We start from the raw sequence: 19,259 nt of genomic DNA on the forward strand, positions 1-19,259 counted from the left end.
CAGTCCGTGCACCACGACTAGCATATCGAAGGCCGTGGTATGTACTACCCTATCTGTGGGATGGTGCATATAAAAGATCCCTTGCTGCTAATCGAAAAGAGTTGCTCATGAAGTGGCGACAGCGGGTTTCCTTTCTCAATATCTGTGTGGTCCTTAACCATATGCCATATAACCGTAAATAAAATGTCTTGAGCGCGTCGTTAAATAATAAAAAATAAAACATTAATCATAAAACCATATACCATAAATATGCCATATAACCGTAAATAAAATGTGTTGAGTGCGTCGTTAAATAATAAGAAAAACCCATTAATCACTACGCATATAAAATATTCCTTATGATAATGTACAATCTGTTAAAATTAGCTCTACTGGTCTACCAGCATTCAGCATGCGCGGAAAACCCCCAGTTGATTGATGTTTATTTGTAAGTTTAAAGTACTTTGATAACATCAAATTACGAAAATATAGATATGAAAATGCGCGTTTCCGCGCGCAGATAATGTTAATGGTAAGTGGGCCTTATGTTGAGATCTCCACGTATTATATTGTTTTTGAGGGCTGAACATATTATCTTGAGCTTTCAAAGTATATTGTCGAATGCTATACGTATGTCTTGTCAATGCGTACGTACCTTCATTGGCATATAGTCATGATAAAAAGTCGATAGCTTGACATTATAATAAAAATCTTGAGATAATATGCTGACATTTCAAGATAGTAAGTTAAGCACTTGACAAAACAATTCTAGATTTCGAGATATAAGTTGAAGTTTAGTATTTTTAAAAGTAAGAAAAAAGTGTGTCCTAAATATACCACCATATTATTTATTTTAATGGGTGGTGTTTTTAGATTGTATGAAAAGAAACCTTGAGACTTTAGTGCATTTTAAATTACTGATGTTTAACAGAATGATAGTTAGGTGATTTATTTCTATGACAACGGGATTAAATAATAATCGAAACCATTTTGCATTAAGGTTATATACACAGTCCTCGGCTGTTACGGTAGTGGTTCATATAGTCGAACTCCAATTCAATTAGATTGTCGCTTAAGCAATAGGCGAACTTGTAACATTAAAAACAAAAAAACGGGGGTAAAAATGCAGTAATAAACTCTGGATTGAAAGAAAGAAAGAAATGTTTTATTTAACGACGCACTCAACACATTTTATTTACGGTTATATGGCGTCAGACATATGGTTAAGGACCACACAGATTTTGAGAGGAAACCCGCTGTCGCCACTACATGGGCTACTCTTTCCGATTAACAGCAAGGGATCTTTTATTTGCGCTTCCCACACGCAGGATAGCATAAACATGGCCTTTATTGAACCAGTTATGGACCACTGGTCGGTGCAAGTGGTTTACACCTACCCACTGAGCCTTGCGGAACACTCACTCAGGGTTTGGAGTCGGTATCTAGATTAAAAATCCCATGCCTCGACTGGGATCCGAACCCAGTACCTACCAGCCTGTAGACCGATGGCCTAACCACGATGCCACCGAGGCCGGTAAACTCTTGATTGTGCACTAGAATAAATAGATTTTTTGGCTATACTATCACGTTTTTGTTTCTGTCTTGAAACGAAAGTTCAACATTAAAATTTTATATCACGGCAGTGAAATTAGTTTCCGGCATACTTCGTAATTCACCCGAATCATATACCTCGGCATAATTCCGAATGTTTTCAAATTCTTTTCAAATCACTGGCATGATTCTGCAAGTAAGGTTTTGATTGGTCGAATGAAAGATCAACTGGACATGAGCTCCAACTGGCTGCTGTTAGATCCACATATAATAGTGGAGCTAATTTTAATTAGATTGGAAAGTGAATATTTTAAATAATTAAGTACTTCTAATTTACATGATAAAAACGGCTTTCATACTGAAAAATACGACGTAGTGCTTAAATAATTATGTACTTCTAATTTAAATGATAAAAAACGGGTTTAAAAGGAAAGTAAACTTAAACAAGAGCCTTATGTGTTGGAAGGGTGCATACTCGGACCACCAACACATACTGACACTTTAACAAATGAAAAACGCATAGTTTTAGAGTTCATAAAAACATGATTATTCCTGCTAACTAGGTGAAGCCATTTTGTTTCGCTTTTGTCGCGTGCGGTGCTATAGCTTGAGCCGAAGTGACGTCAGCTCCGACCAATTCCTGTATGCACAGTGTAAATAAACGCTCTAATTTACGACAAGGCGCTTCGCTTTCATCAACCTGACTTGTAAAACAACATAAATGACTTGATAGTATAATAAACTATTTAACTAAATATATTTAAATTTGCATCAATAGAACGAAATGGAGTTATAGTATTTTTCTCTCTTAAAAAATCCAAAGAAAAAAAGCATATTATTTGGCCAGTTGTTAGTTTACGTTGGAGCTAAAAAACGACCACTCACGATACTCAAGTGATAATTTTCTTTTCTTTGGGACTACGTAATTGGTCAGTTGTGTGATTTTAGTCTACTTAATCAAGGGTTTTACAGAATTATTTACAGTAATAAAGCAGGACAGCTGATAATGGCCATTACGATTTGAGGGGTGGCCGCGAAGTTATCCAACAATACCCTATGATCTTAATAAAAGAGGCACGTATTTTTGTGTGTCTAGACACATTGACTGGTGACCGTCTAAATATACACCTGCGATTTCATTTCAACTTATTTTCGTGCTTATATCCAATTAAGGTTCAAGCACGCTGTCATGGGAACACACCTCGGCAATCTGGGCTTTCTGTTCAGGAGGTTAGTTGTTAGTTGATTAGTGGTTAGTGAGAGAGAAGAGGGCGTATTGGCCTTACACCTACCCATTGAGCCATTAAGAACTCGCTCTGGGTTGGAGCCGGTGCCAGGCTGCGAACCCTGTACCTACAAGCCTGTAGTTCGATGACTTAACCACTGCGCCCCCGAGGCTGGTAATATACTTGTCAATCAGGACCACAAGTACCGGCCGCGGAAAGAAACATAATAGTTATTTCGACATTTTGACAATGGTGGTTTATTTTGTATTGAAAAATAATATATACTTATTTCTGGCTTACTGGGATGGATATTATTACAGAACATTGCGATGCATCCACAAAAATCATGTACATTTTGTTTCTTCAGTTCTAAGACTAATTCCTGACGTGACACGTTAAGTATTACATAACCACTGGCTCGCCAGTGGGCGTATTCATTGGGAATGTACAAAATGGATGCGCCCGTTATATATATTAGCCGTCACCTTTAACCGTTTTATTAATTAACTATATGATTATACTTCTTGATATTAAGCAATAATGTGCATTATATATCGTTGAATATGCATACCAGTCCAAAAGCCTTGCGAGAGCATCCCTTTAATACTGAAAAATATGTCGTAGTGTTTAAAAACTAGCGTCTGTCTCTTTATTACTTAATGCACGTATTACACGTAATGGAGCATGATACAAAACATACTGAACCGTTGAGAGCCTACTTAATATTTAATGCACGTGTTAGAAACAATAGCTGACTGTCCAACTACGCGTATGTTATTTTCGTACAGCTCTTTGTCTGTTTTCTAGAATGAAATACTTTTTTTCCTTTTGCTTCTGGCGTTAATTTTGGCCACATTTGACCAAAACCAGCATTTAAACCAGTAAACCAGTGGTAAAACCCCCCAACAAAAACCAAAAAACAAAACCAAAAAACCCAAAACAAAACAAACATGATCTGTGTTTGTTTGTCGAATACTCTCTATTGGATGAATGGAAAGAAACATGATTCTTTCTTAAAGGTGTGAGGAACATTGCATGAAGGAAATGTTTTATTTAACGACGCACTCAACACATTTTATTTACGGTTATATGGCGTCAGACATATGATTAAGGACCACGCAGATCTTGAGAGAGGAAACCCGCTGCCGCCACTTCATGGGCTACTATTTTCGATTAGCAGCAAGGGATCTTTTATATGCACCATCCCACAGACAGAATAACACATACCACGGCCTTTGATATACCAGTCGTGCTGCACTAGCTGGAGCGAAAATTAGCCCAATGGCCCACTGACGGGGGTCGATCCCATACCGACTGCGCATCAAGCGAACGCTTTACCACTGGGCTACGTCCCCCACTACTAGAAGAGACAAATGATAGTTATGCGTATGTGGTTTAACCCCAAACATTACTGTCACCAGAGTGGATAAAATATTTGGAATAATTTGCATCCATGATAACCTCGATGCGCGATCTGTCTGGGATCGATCCCCGTCGGTGCGCCCATTGGGCTATTTCTCGCTCCAGCCAATGCACCACGATGGTATATCACAGACCGTGGTATGTGTTATCCTGTCTGTGGGATGATGCATATAAAGGATCCCTTGCTGCTAATCGAAAAGAGTAGCCCATGAAGTGGCGACAGCGGGTTTCCTCTCTCAATATCTGTGTGGTCCTTAACCATATGTCCGACGCCATATAACCGTAAATAAAATATGTTAAGTGCGTCGTCAAATAAAACATTTCCTTTCTCCCTTCCTTCCATGATAACCTACGTAGGTTTTTGTAATAGCAGCAGTGCTGGAAAGCACGGCATTAATGTTTCAGCTTTATTCTTGGTGAAATTAATGACATTTTCTGTACTTCAAATCACTACCATTTTCTGTACTTCAAATCACTACCGTCATGTACACACAGTGTGCTTGTGCTATCTCAGAGATGTTAATCTGGATGTCACCAATGGTGGTATTGGTCAACTCTTGTGGCCAAAACCAATGTACAGGAAACTTAAATATACATTTTTCTATTACAGTTATGAGATTGAAAAAAAAAGCTGGAGTAATCATGATATGTAAAAGGCTTAAAAACAAATATTACATTCACAAGAGTAGACGCATTCAGGGCCGTACCCTGATCAAAATCCTAGGGGGGCACTACGTTTTATAAACAGATGAAACACTATTCAAATTAAACCCTGAGATGTGTATGCTATTTTCTAAAGTAAAAAAAGAGAGAGATTCTCAGGGGGGGGGGGGGGGGGCAACTGCTCCCCCCCCCCCCCCGTTCCCCGGAGGGTACGGGCCTGGCATTATGATCTAAACAATTCAGATATGCCCTAAAATGGTTTATTATTATTATTTATTAATACAAACACACAATTCGGTACCTGTTGTAACACAAAAACAGTTATATTTGTGTTTCTTCAAGATCTGTGTCTTCTCTATAAAACAGCTGTATTGGGATATGTAGAATGCACTGAGTATGTAGTGACACACGTAGGGTGTATACTACCAAATCAAATCACATAGACGACAATAGTAATATGTGGCTAAAACTCCTACCTGCAGCGTATCAATCGACATAAACACCACGGGTATAAATACTACCACCCCTCACCCTTAAAGTGTGAAACAAGAAAAACTTGGAGGTCAAGCTGCTCATTTCAGAGATATCGGGTAGCGACTACCCTAGTTCCGCACAACATTTAAGTACTTTTTTTTACAGGTACCCCATACATGTTTCAAACACAAGGCTACTTAACACGGTGGTACTAGATAAAATAAAATTGAATAAATATTTTTCCCAGATGAAATTAATTTTGTTTATGCAACCATCACACTTATATTTATCACCAATCACGTGACTTGTGATGTTTAAAGAGACCGACCCTAGTTTTTAAACACTAAGGTATATTTTTCACTATTATGAGCATTAAAACCAAACATTACTTGTATTTTATTGTTTATAAAAAGTTGGTGCACCTCGAACTTTGACACAGCCGGAAGTTATTTAGTTTAGTACTACCTGCTGAGGCTGATGCTCATCAGATGTACTATCTCAGTGTGCTGACAAAACACCAGGGCAGAATAATGTTGATATTGTAATCGTCCTTCTGTATTAATGCTGATATCTAAACTTCAGTATGTGGATGGACTTGGGTTATTTGCCATACCATTACAATCAAAAACTATAGGTAGCTTGGTCCAGTTGTTTGCAGTGTATTGTCAGATTTTGATGATTCGACAGAATGTAACTACATGACAGTTTCTTCATTCCTCAGAAAGGAAAAAAAATGATTGACTCGGCAGTCTTGTAGAGAACACCATCTTTGTTGGAAGCAAGCGTAAGGGTGTTGTGAAAAAAAGAAAGATACGCGTTCACGTCTTGCTTTTGTGAACGAGACAAGATTAAAATATCTTCCTACAGAAATACAAACCCATTTATTCAGACATGAACATGGTCCAATATGCAACATCGTGCAGATGTTAAAGGGACATTCCTGAGTTTGCTGCAATGTTTAAGATGTTATCGACTAACAGAGATTTTTTGACGACTGTAATTGCATACCAAATATATTTTCCTGCATGAAATATTAGTGGCTGTATATTCAACGTGTTTCTGTTCGTGCTAATATTTGTACTAGGCTAAATTTAATTTTATTTCCTAAAAAAGATTTTTTCGTACGTACGAAATTATTTGAAGACAAAATCCAGTTTGGGCTTCTTACAAATATTAAAACGACCAGAAACACATTGAATATACAAACACTGATATTCTAAACAAGAACATATATTTAATATGTAAATTTAATCGTAGAAATATTTTATTAGTCGGAAACATCTTACTCGGGAATGTCCCTTTAACACGTGCAATTATATGGCACATCTAAGTGGTCTACATGTGGACATTCAATCCACATATCATGGTCAGAAAGAGGCCAATGGAGGTTTCTACCATCCGGGTTTACTGACAGTGAGATATAATTTTATTTTGATAATATGGAACCTGAAGATGTTACAGTTAGAGATGACGATGATGATAGCAGTAGCCTACTGATTCAAACATTGAAGATAGATTTGGTTACTGTATATAATAATGTGTTTGTCAGGAACAGCGTGCTTGAACCTTAATTGGATATATCTATATACAGTCGAGACCGAAATAACCGCCACCTGCATTGTAAGAACCACCCGTCTGTAATGGTCGCTGATTCCAGCAAGGAGCTAACTTTCGACCAACTAATTCAAATCAATCAAATAGCTCCAAATTATGCGTCAAATTTACCTTTTCTTTTTAGACCTTGCAAATTCAATAGCACAAAAACCAAACCTTACCCGTTACACACAGGTCGGGTTGTTTGTGTTCTCTTGCACATGCCAGCGCGGGCGACCCCCTCTCCCATCCCCAAACCCTTTCCTGTCCTGGACGGAGGAGCTGGCAGAAGTCGACACCTGCGCCAATAAATATGCACGTTAAACCCTATGACCATGACCCCATAACAGTTGCCATAAAAGCCGTCCAATGCGTTTGCTTCTATATAATAAGAGCCACTTTATATACCTGCTCAACCGGCTAGCAGACACTTTAAAAATTAAAAAATTAATGGTTGAATCTACTATAATGGAAACATTAATCAGTTTGTGACTGTGTGTGTGTGTGTAGGAAGTTCTACTCACAATATAATTTTATTCTGTTTTGCATCATAAAAAATTAACTGCCACCTACTGTCCGTAATGGTCGCTGTTCAACCATTACACATTGACGTACCGTTATACCAATATCGCACCATTGAATTAGCGATAAAATAATACCAAAATGCGTTCACCGTGACCCTTTAGTAATGAATGATTTACTTAAATGTACACGTCCACTACTAGCTTGATGCATTTCAATACATCGGATAGAAATCGTTTAAAGCCGCAAACCCTAGTTTCAATCTGTGAAAACAGACACTATAAGTTTGGTTAACATACAAATAAGCAGAAACACATTTGGATAAAGTTACAATAGAGCGAAACAAATAGTCTGTAACACGTAAACAGGGATATACAAAAATAGATAAAAGCTCGTATCCAAAACCGTGCGTTTAAAAAGTAGACACCCCCCCCCCCCCTCCAATAAAACAAATCACAACAACAACAACAACAAATAAAATAAAAAAGCTTTCGTGTTATTTGAAACGTCAAGATTACTACCCCTCCCTACCCACCCACTTCGGATATATAATTTCAATAATAAAAACAGCTGTAATAGTAAAAAATGCTCCGTGTGTTTAGATTTCATTTCAACTTATTTTCGTGCTTATATCCAATTAAGGTCCAAGCACGCTGTCCTGGGCACCACCACCTCAGCTATCTGGGCTGTCTGTCCAGGACAGTGGGTTAGTTGTTAGTTGTTAGTGAAAGAGAAGAGGGTGTACTGGCCTTACACCTACCCACTGAGTCGTTAAAACTCGCTCGGGCCGGGAGCCGATACCGGGCTGCGAACCCTGTACCTACCAGCCTTACGTCCGATGGCTTATCCACGACGCCATCGAGGCCGGTGTAACATTTAATTTGCACTCCCCAATAATATGCACTCCCCAGTCATTATTATACGTATAATTTGCACTCCCCCAGTTACTATTATACGTATAATATGCACTCCCCTTGAATTATTTGCACTCCCCTAGTTAAAATTATACATATAATATGCACTCTCCACTACTATGCTTGGATATTGAATACATTCATCGTATTTTGCAAAAACTTTGGGTTGATAATAATTTAAGTGCTATTCAATGAATACAATCCGCATTCATCATTGGTTCCCATATCGGTGGAACCAGAGTGGACTACAATCTAATTAAAATTAGCTCCACTATTACATGTGGATCTAACAGCAGCCAGTTGGAGCTCATGTCCACTAATCAAAACCTTACTTGCAGAATTATGCCATTAATTTACAAATAATTTGAAAACATTCCGAATTATTCTGAGGGTATACGACAGTATATCCCTCGAACTGGTGATCCATAGAATATCAAAGGGTAAACCAGAAAACAGGACTAACAACTGCTGCGCTTGCGCAGTTGGTTATTACAACCTTCGGATTAATTATTTAGGCAGAACAAACTAGAAAGAAAGCAAGAAACGTTTTATTTATCGACACAGTCATAGATGTATCGGGGAATCGCAACACTAGCCATGCAATCCTTTCATTACCAGACTTATCATTTTTTTTTGTTAAGCGGCTATTGGTAATGATACCAATCAAACAATTAGTGCACAAACGGGCCTCAGCATAAAGTGTTACTTTGAACACGACTATATGTCTGGAAAGTGGACAGTGCTGCGTTTTTTTATTGTTGAAATATTCAAATTGTTTAGTAATAAATTCATGTAAATACAGATTAAAAATTTGCCATTTATTTATTTTATTTCAGTGCACTTACATGCATCACACATTTTGTATCTAATTCAACTTTCTAACTGATATTACGGAAATGTCCATGTTAACAGAATGGTTCGGTCGAACTACCCGATGGGTCGAACACTTTCTCGGGCACCGACGGGGTTCGAGCCAATGGGATTCAACTGATCTACACTGCACATTCATTACTATACATATATAAAACGGAATGTGTTGTCTAGATTATATGAATAATAATGAACTGGGAGTGCAGATTACGTGCATAACAATGAATGTGGGGTGTAGATTATAAGTATAATAATGAATGGGGAGTGCAATATATATATATATATATATATATATATATATATATATATATAGAGAGAGAGAGAGAGAGAGAGAGAGAGAGAGAGAGAGAGAGAGAGAGAGAGAGAGAGAGAGAGAGAGAGAGAGAGAGAGAGAGAGTAATGGATGAGGAGTGTAAATTATACGTATAATAATGAATGGGGAGGGTAGATTATATGTATATGTAAAAAAGCACAACGTGTCATTTGGCAGGATTGTCAATTAATAGTAGTGAATGGGAAGTGCATATTATGTGTATAATAATGAATGGAAGTGCATATTCTATGTATAGTAATGAATGGGGAGTGTAGATTATGTGTAATAATGAATGCTGAGTGCATATTATATGTATAGTAATGAATGAGAAGTGTACGGTACATGTATAGGTACAGTAATACATGGAGAGTGTAGATTATGTGTAATAATGAATGCTGAGTGCATATTATATGTATAGTAATGAATGGGAAGTGTACGGTACATGTATAGGTACAGTAATACATGGAGGTATAGTAATCCTAGAGCGACGGCGCATTCGGGCAAGCGCTTTACAACTGGGCTATGTTATGCCGCTTGTGCTTCGAGATACGTTATAAATGTAACTTGTATACATGGTAAGTATCGTGGTATTTGTATATTATTGTTTTATACGCTGATATTCACATATGTCACTAACCTGCACCAAAATTAAATCACCTTTTTTTAATCATCGTTCTTCTGTTTTGTTAAGTATAATAATTTTCCATTTTTAACGGAAAATCGTTTTAAAGGTCATCTAAAATTTGATTTTCTTCCTTTGTCTTTCAGATCGTCCATCTAACTTCCGTTAGTTAAAATAATATAATTGTCTTTAAACAAACAATAGTTGTTCATATCGGACCTCGGAGAAAACAAGGTGGCACTTAACTGGGGTGGGGTGGATTTGGTTTGTTTACTTTGTTTAACGACACCACTAGAGCACATTAATTCATTAATCATCGGCTATTGGAAGTCAAATATTTGGTAATTTTGACATACAGTCATCAGAGGAATCCCGCACATTGTTTCTAATGCAGAAAAGGATCTGTTATATGCACTTTCCCACATACAGAATAGCACATACCACCGCTTTTTATATGTCAGTCGTGGTGCACTGGCTGGAACGAGAAATAGCCCAATGGGCCCACCGACGGCGTGAATCTGTTTAAGACGATTCTTTGCAATGTTAACTCCACATAATTCCTGTCATATTAATCGGAAGTAAGGGAAGCAAGGGATGGGTGAAGAGATTCTGGGATCCATCCGATCACCACATATGATGAGTTATTATTTTTATTCTGCAAATTTGCAAGGACAGATCCAGAAACGTTTTGGCCTATTTGAGTCCGCCCTTGAAATATACCCATCACCCTCGTTTAGATTCGCCACTGAGATTTATACCAACTTTTACAAAGTGCACTGGATATACTAACATCAAAAAATCAATAAATATAATTATGTCAGTGCTTAAACATTATTATAGCCTACGTCTAATGGGGGAGTGCATATTATTCAGAGGGAGTGCATATTATACATATAACATAGACTGGGGGAGTGTATATTACATGTATAATACGAAATGGGGAGGGCTTATTATACGTATAATCTTGACTGATGAGTGCAAATCCAGAGGAGTGCAAATTATATGTGACACCGGTCAGCTACTTTAAGGGAGGGAATTGAAGTTTTCATGCAGTAGAGATGCCTGTTACGATGAAAGGAGAAAGCGTCATAGGCTACATGGTTTTTGATAGAATTGAAGTTTTCATGTAGTGTAGATGCCTATTACGATGAGAGGGGAGATAGCGTCATAGGCTACATGGTTTTTGATGGAATTGAAGTTTTCATGCAGTAGAGATGCCTGTTACGATGAGAGGGGAAATAGCGTCATAGGCTACATGGTTTTTGATGGAATTGAAGTTTTCATGCAGTGGAGATGCCTATTACAATGAGAGGGGAAATAGCGTCATAGGCTACATGGTTTTTGATGGGATTGAAGTTTTCATACAGTGGAGATGCCTATTACAATGAGAGGGGAAATAGCGTCATAGGCTACATGGTTTTTGATGGAATTGAAGTTTTCATGCAGTGGAGATGCCTATTACAATGAGAGGGGAGATAGCGTCATAGGCTACATGGTTTTTGATGGGATTGAAGTTTTCATGCAGTGGAGATGCCTGTTACGATGAGAGGGGAAATAGCGTCATAGGCTACATGGTTTTTGATAGAATTGAAGTTTTCATGCAGTAGAGATGCCTGTTACGATGAAAGGAGAAAGCGTCATAGGCTACATGGTTTTTGATGGAATTGAAGTTTTCATGCAGTGTAGATGCCTATTACGATGAGAGGGGAGATAGCGTCATAGGCTACATGGCTTTTGATGGAATTGAAGTTTTCATGCAGTAGATGCCTGTTACGATGAAAGGAGAAAGCGTCATAGGCTACATGGTTTTTTGATGGAATTGAAGTTTTCATGCAGTAGATGCCTGTTACGATGAAAGGAGAAAGCGTCATAGGCTACATGGTTTTTTGATAGAATTGAAGTTTTCATGCAGTGTAGATGCCTATTACGATGAGAGCGGAGATAGCGTCATAGGCTACATGGTTTTTGATGGAATTGAAGTTTTCATGCAGTAGAGATGCCTATTACGATGAGAGGGGAGATAGCGTCATAGGCTACATGGTTTTTGATGGAATTGAAGTTTTCATGCAGTGGAGATGCCTATTACAATGAGAGGGGAAATAGCGTCATAGGCTACATGGTTTTTGATGGGATTGAAGTTTTCATACAGTGGAGATGCCTATTACAATGAGAGGGGAAATAGCGTCATAGGCTACATGGTTTTTGATGGGATTGAAGTTTTCATACAGTGGAGATGCCTATTACAATGAGAGGGGAAATAGCGTCATAGGCTACATGGTTTTTGATGGAATTGAAGTTTTCATGCAGTAGAGATGCCTGTTACGATGAGAGGGGAAATAGCGTCATAGGCTACATGTTTATTGATGGACACACAAGTGTATTTTACAGACACTTTCTGAACAATATTTACTGCATTAATAAAAAAATTAAAAATTAAAAATTAAAAATAAATGAATGAATGAATGAATGAATGAATGAATGAATGAATGAATGCATGAATAAATTAATGTTTAACGACACCCCAGCACGAAAAATACATCGGCTATTGGGTGTCAAACTATGGTAAATGCATAATATTAAGTGATGAACAACATCAATATAAAAATTCCAGAGGTAAATTAAAACACAGTGTAATGAACTATGCAAAAAAAACCCAAACAAAAAAAAACCCAAAACAAATATCATACATTAATAAACGAAGTGGATTTGCAAACAGGTTCAATGCCTATATATCAATGACTCTCCGTTAGATAACATTGATCCCACAACTCGTTGTTTAAAAACGTATCAAACGCTTTCTCTCGTTAGATACATTTTAAAACAACTCGTTGTGAGATAAATGGTATGTGCTTTCCTGTCTGTGGGAAAAGTGCATATAAAAGATCTTCGCTGCATTAGGAAAACTGTAGCGGGTTTCCTCTGTTGACTATGAGTCAGAATGACCATGTCTGACATCCAATAGCCGATGATTAATTAATCAATGTGCTCTATTGGTGTCTTTAAACAAAACAAACAAATTAAAATATTTTTTTTTGTTAAAGTCGCAAAACCTTGTTTCAATCCGTTAAAATGGGCACTAAGTTTGCTTATTCTACAAACCGGTAACACATTTGGATAAAGAAAGAAAGAAATGTTTTATTTAACGACGCACTCAACACATTTTAATTACTGTTATATGGCGTCAGAGATATGGTTAAGGACCACACAGATATTGAGAGAGGAAACCCTCTGTCGCCACTTCATGGTCTACTCTTTCCGATTAGCAGCAAAGGATCTTTTATATGCACCATCCCATAGACAGGATAGCACATACCACGGCCTTTGATATATCAGTCGTGGTGCACTGGCTGTGACGAGAAATAGCCCAATGGGCCCATCGACGGGGATCGATCCCAGACCGACCGCGCATCGAGCGAGCGCTGTACCACTGAGCTACGTCCCGCTCCCATTTGGATAAAGTGACAATGTGACGGAACATGCTCTTAATTTTGTTTTTGCCTGTGGCGATATTAATTGTTTTAGAGGGCCGTGTGCAGTTCCAATATGCACTTAAGCCCAGGTGGGCACTTTGTTACGTAATACCTCTGCCCGACAGTGGTCGAGCTGTACCCTCTAATACACACCCAGTCCAGGTGTGGAGGCCATGTGGCCAGTAGTTACGTAATACCTCCGCTAGTTCGGTACGATCGGGGTATTGCTGGCGAACTAGGCGACGACCAGTCTAGGCTTCTAAGAAAAATATGCCGGCTTGGTCGCTGTGGAAATATCACTTGATAGGGGGAGGATCGCGTTGTGCCCCCAGGCGATATTTGGTTTTTTTGTGATAAATAGCTAGGGTTTTAGAGATATCAGAGAAAAACAAAAGGAAGGCTCCAGGGGATCGTTGTCCGTCCGGACTGGTAAATATTTTATTTCTGCTCTGTGTATAACCTTGATGTGATTGATGTGACTTTAAATATTTTAATACTGTATTATACCAATATTATTTAGACGGTGCTGCCGGTAATCTGACGCAGTAAACTGTAGGCTCACTGTTCTAATATATATAAAGCTTAACCAGTCATCCTAGAGGACCTAGGTAAACTGTAGGTTATTGTCTTTATTGTGATAGGTACCTGTATTAAGTCTGTATTACAAGGTTACTGAATGAGTAGTTAAGGGTTAATTAAAAATTAACCATTTAGGAATAGAGTTGTAATTCCTTTATTAATTAAGTTCCCCTGGAAGCGTTTCCCAATTATCACACGTGTGGGTGTTGTGTCACGGTGAAGTGATTACAATATTGTGTAAACTAGACACCTAGAGATTAACTAATTAAGTGATCAGTTCTGAGTTGTTATTATTTGTTGTTGTTAATTAACTACTGCGGCAGTACATTTGTCAGCGTAGTAGTAATACAGATTCCAAAGTGTATTGTGTTTTTGTTGTGTTTTCTAGTGAACTAAACGTGCTATATTACTTACACTTTATATATAAGATCTTATCTCTGATCATACCTAGAGACGAGCCACGCGGGTATAACCGCCCGTTACAGAGAGATCTAATAGATATACAGTTAGGAGAGATATTTGGATAATCGTGTTTCATTCAGTTACGGGTATTATAGGATCCCCGTGACAGACAATATGGTGAAACAAGAGTCTGTGTCATCGAAACCGAGAAATACCCTTAAAAATAGACTAGATCTCGTGTCTATAACTGTTACTTCTCAGAATTACGCGCGTTTAATAATTGTATTCGTTGTACTAGAACCACCAGGATGACCAAACAACACTTCAGATGTACGGAAATGAATAATCTAAACAACGCAATCTAAGTAAAGTCTGATTTTAATTATAAAAACCCCCCCGGCTCTAATAGTGAAACATGTCCCGTAATGTTTAAAAACGAGGGGTTGTCTCTTTAACAATATCTGCTTCTGTTCTCCCTTTTTCAGACAAAATGAGTGCAATTTCTCGACACATCGTGTTTGCTTGCAATTTAAATATCGGCAGAAAAAGAAAATTTTAAATTTAGTTTAGGGGATTTGTGAGGAAACGATAACAAATCAGTGAATTTTTTTTATTCAAGCTGTGAAATAAAAACAAATAACAATCATACTTTTTTTAGGGGTCATCAGGAACATGCCCTATTTTAGAATTACCTCTTAAAATGTTGCTATTATTTTATTGCTCTCCATGGCTCGGATGTGCGACAGAAAAATAACATTCCTACACATATAAATAATTAGTTGACTCGTTTCACAAAGCAGGGACACAATGAAGTGTGTGGGCCCGCGTGGTTTGACTTGCTATTGATAGGAAACTGTTTTCCTTGTCGCTATGGCGCTCTATGGCACGGCGCGGACTAAACGCGCGCAGTGTCCGTGTACGTTTAATATTGACTGGCAGTCCAGACCATACAGGTAAAAACACAACAACACACACAGAGAGACCGAACACCAAATAGATTCCGCGTACGAAACCGTCGGATAATATGACCGCCGACTGAAGGTTCAAGAGTTTCTTTTATCTTGTCCGTCAATCACACGTTGAGATTTGTTTCGTGATCCATTCATAAGCAGATATATTCTAACACTAGGCCGGAAACTAGAAGTTGTGATTTTTTTGTTTCGTTGTTTTTTTTTGTTTTGCTACTTAGCAAAATGTTTTTAACTTCTAGATCTGACGAAGTTGGATAACAACGTGGATGGCAATGTGAATAAGAATTACACGCATATTTAAGCGTATATTATGTTATTTGTGTTTGGGATGTTTCTAGAATACTGCCATTGAAACTAGTTCCAAAATGCCGAGACACAATTCGCAATTTCCTGCTGCTAGCAAGATTCTGTCCAAGTATGAACACGACAGAGCACTGCGACTGCATAAAGAGAAGGTAATAATTTTTTCTATTTAATTTTACTAATAAAACAGCGAGAGAGTGAGAGAGAGAGAGAGAAAGAGAGAGAGAGAGAAACGGAGAGAGAGAGAGAGAGAGAGAGAGAGAGAGAGAGAGAGAGAGAGAGAGAGAGAGAGAGAGAGAGAGAGTGAGAGAGAGAGGAGAGAGAGAGAGTGAGAGAGAGAGAGGTGGAGAGTGAGAGAGAGAGAGAGAGAAGAGAGAGAGGAGAGAGAGAGAGATCGGAGAGAGAGAGACGAGAGAGAGAGAGAGAGAGAGAGAGAGAGAGAGAGAGAGAGAGAGAGTGAGAGAGAGAGAGAGAGAGAGAGAGAGAGAGAGAGAGAGAGAGAGAGAGAGAGAGAGAGAGAGAGAGAGAGAGAGAGAGAGAGAGAGAGAGAGAGAGAGAGAGAGAGAGTGAGAGAGAGAGAGAGAGAGAGAGAGAGAGAGAGAGAGAGAGAGAGAGAGAGAGAGAGAGAGAGAGAGAGAGAGAGGAGTATCATGTTAACAATGCTATGTTCTGCTGTTCTTTTTTAACGGTTCTCTTCGATTTCGTTCGCAGTTGTTACTAATGTAGATTTGGAAGTTAGCAGTCGACGATTAAACAGTGATTAGCCCGCATGTATTTAACAGAAAATTCTATTCCGAAAATCATGGTAATTAAACACACCTATACAAATTATGCGAACGACCGTTTCGTTCGAGCATTTCTTACGGGTCTTGTTTTGATCACTTTTATTCGTTAATGATATGATTTAAATGGTCATAACGGTTTAGACATAACCAAATGAGTTCTACCTGAATTGCACAATCATTAATATCAGTATTAAGTGGTTGTTTGTGTTTTTTGGAATTCATTAGAAGGATATACATTTAATAACCCTCAGAGATCTGCTATAAATAACACGTGTCTCGATTTTCCAATGTAGACGAGCGCCCGTTTCAGGTCAAAAGGAAGCGTACACTGTACACATTCCACTTGTGTTGTCAGCTTTGTCCCGGGAACATGTCAACATTGACAATGATCTGATATAACACATAATAAGTGATCGCGGCAACTGTTCGCTATATACAGACACACTTCACCTCCGATACTCGACGTCTTACACACTACAACTGGGATTTCTAGATTGCTAGATATCACTGGCGTAGGAAGCGGGGTGGGAGGCAAGGGGATGGGGGGCAAGGGGGGGGGGCATGTGCCCCCTCTTTTCAGATATTTTGCTTTATATTTGCTTTATAATAGTGTAAAAGTGTGTAAATATGAAAGTGAGCCCCCCACTTTTTGGCACCGTCCTACGCCACTGGTATCATATAATCATGTCCCATATGTGTTGTACACTTGTTATCATTTCGAATGTCCCATGAAATAATCATATAAGTGTACGTATTGTCGACTTAGAAACAATTTCTTATTAAACATACAAACGCACGCACAGTAATATGCATGCGTGCGAACACACACACATACACACAGTCTTAAACTTACACACAGTCTTAAACTTACACAGACACAGCCATAGGTGTGCGGGCTCTCATCTTTGTAGGGAGCCAGACTGGATTCTGCCCGAATTAAACGAAAATGCCCGAATCTGGATAACAACATTTATTCATATTAGCATTTCTACCAAACACCTGTATACGGTTGTAAACGAATCACTGCGCATTTTAACTAATTTTGAGGGTAGAATGGTGATCATATAGAATTTCTGATCATATAGTCAATTACTTTCTGAAATATTGTTGATTTGTATTTTGCGTCCAGCACGACAGTAAAAACAGAGGTTCTCAAATGACTCCACCCCCCCCCCCCTCCAAACAACCCCCAACAACAACAACAACATAAAACCCAAATACCCCCCATCCAAAAAAACCCAACAAAACCCCAACAGGAAACCAGTGATTGTTATATTAACGATACCCTCGTCCACCATACTATATAGTGTTTATTTGGGGATTGTTATGTCACACGAGCTGTTTGAAACCCGCTCCATTTTCTACTAGCAGCAAGGGATCTTTTATATGTACTTTTACACAAACAGAACAGCAGATATCAGTCGTGTGGCACTGGCTGAGATGAGAACAAAAAAACTTAATCAGAGAATGTGTCCACCGAGAGGGTTCGATCTTACGACAGACAGTAAAAAGCTCTTACCCCACAACAAGCAATAGACTCGCCTACAACGGGTACAACGAATTAGAAGGATCTTCCCTAAAACACTCAGTCTTTGCTCTGAAAATGATTAGTTTCCTAGTAGTGTTTGGTGTGTGTGTGTGTGGGGGGGGGGGGGGGTAGTCGGGGGCTGCTATTGTTTTATCTTACAACGAGGTGTGGGTGGGTGGGGTGGGGGAGGGGGGGGTCGGGGGCTGCTATTCCCCAGCCTATGGATAACCTGCACAGGTCATACAGTTATTTTAAAAGGCACAACGACGAGTTTGGATACTCAACATATATGACATATTTGTCAAAACACTGCCGTTATTTGACTCACTTGGAACCATGTTTATTTTTATTTTTTTTAAATTATGATTTTTAAAAATTATTTTTTAATTTATTTTCAATATTTATTTTATTATTAGTTTGTAAAACATGTATCTTTGAATGCATTTATTTATTTATTTTAATGCACTCTTCGTCAGACACGACGATGGCGATAAAACAAAGAATATTACATGAGTGGCCGTTAGATACCATTTTTGTTTTATCTTACAACGAGATGTTTTAAAACATATCGAACGGATGCCCGAAACCTTAGTGGTATAGAGGCATGTAAAAATACTCTAAGTATTGAACGGACGTTGAATACATTTTTAAACAACGAGTTGTAAGATTAATGGTATCTAACGGACACGAATGTAGTATTATACTATTTCTTACATATCCTGAAAAAAAAAAATTTAAATAAATTTAAACACCTTTTCAACTGAAACCTATTAACGGCCCTAGCGCTTATAGTTAACTTGTGCGTCATTGACAAGTTAATTTCAAGTTAACTTGTACGTCACAGAGTGATCGAACATGCTTTTTTTTTTCATTGGCTGATATGATATTGATGACCAGGGCCCCGTTCCACGAAGCAATCTTGGCGCTAAGATCACCTTAAGTACATACGGTAGTTATGCACTTAAGATGATCTTAGAGCTAATATCGCTTTGTGGAACGAGGCACTGGTCATCACATAGGAGCAGCCAGTCTTATGATAATGTCTTTAAAATGTTATCGCACGTATGTGTGT

At 38.3% G+C, this 19,259-nt stretch overlaps 1 protein-coding gene across 2 annotated transcripts in view; it reads left to right on the forward strand.

Annotated features, from left to right (window-relative positions):
- Positions 1-15,516: 15,516 nt before the first annotated feature.
- The window catches only part of LOC121370854 (annexin A6-like), a 71,687-nt gene continuing 67,944 nt past the window's right edge, over positions 15,517-19,259 (forward strand). For both annotated transcript variants that reach the window (XM_041496360.1, XM_041496361.1), the window contains exon 1: positions 15,517-16,026. In XM_041496360.1, coding sequence (XP_041352294.1) covers positions 15,937-16,026 — 90 coding nt within the window. In that variant the 5' untranslated portion in view covers positions 15,517-15,936. The remainder of the gene's footprint in view (positions 16,027-19,259) is intronic.

Source organism: Gigantopelta aegis, chromosome 4 (genome assembly GCF_016097555.1).
Source record: "Gigantopelta aegis isolate Gae_Host chromosome 4, Gae_host_genome, whole genome shotgun sequence".
Lineage (NCBI taxonomy): Eukaryota > Metazoa > Mollusca > Gastropoda > Neomphalida > Peltospiridae > Gigantopelta > Gigantopelta aegis.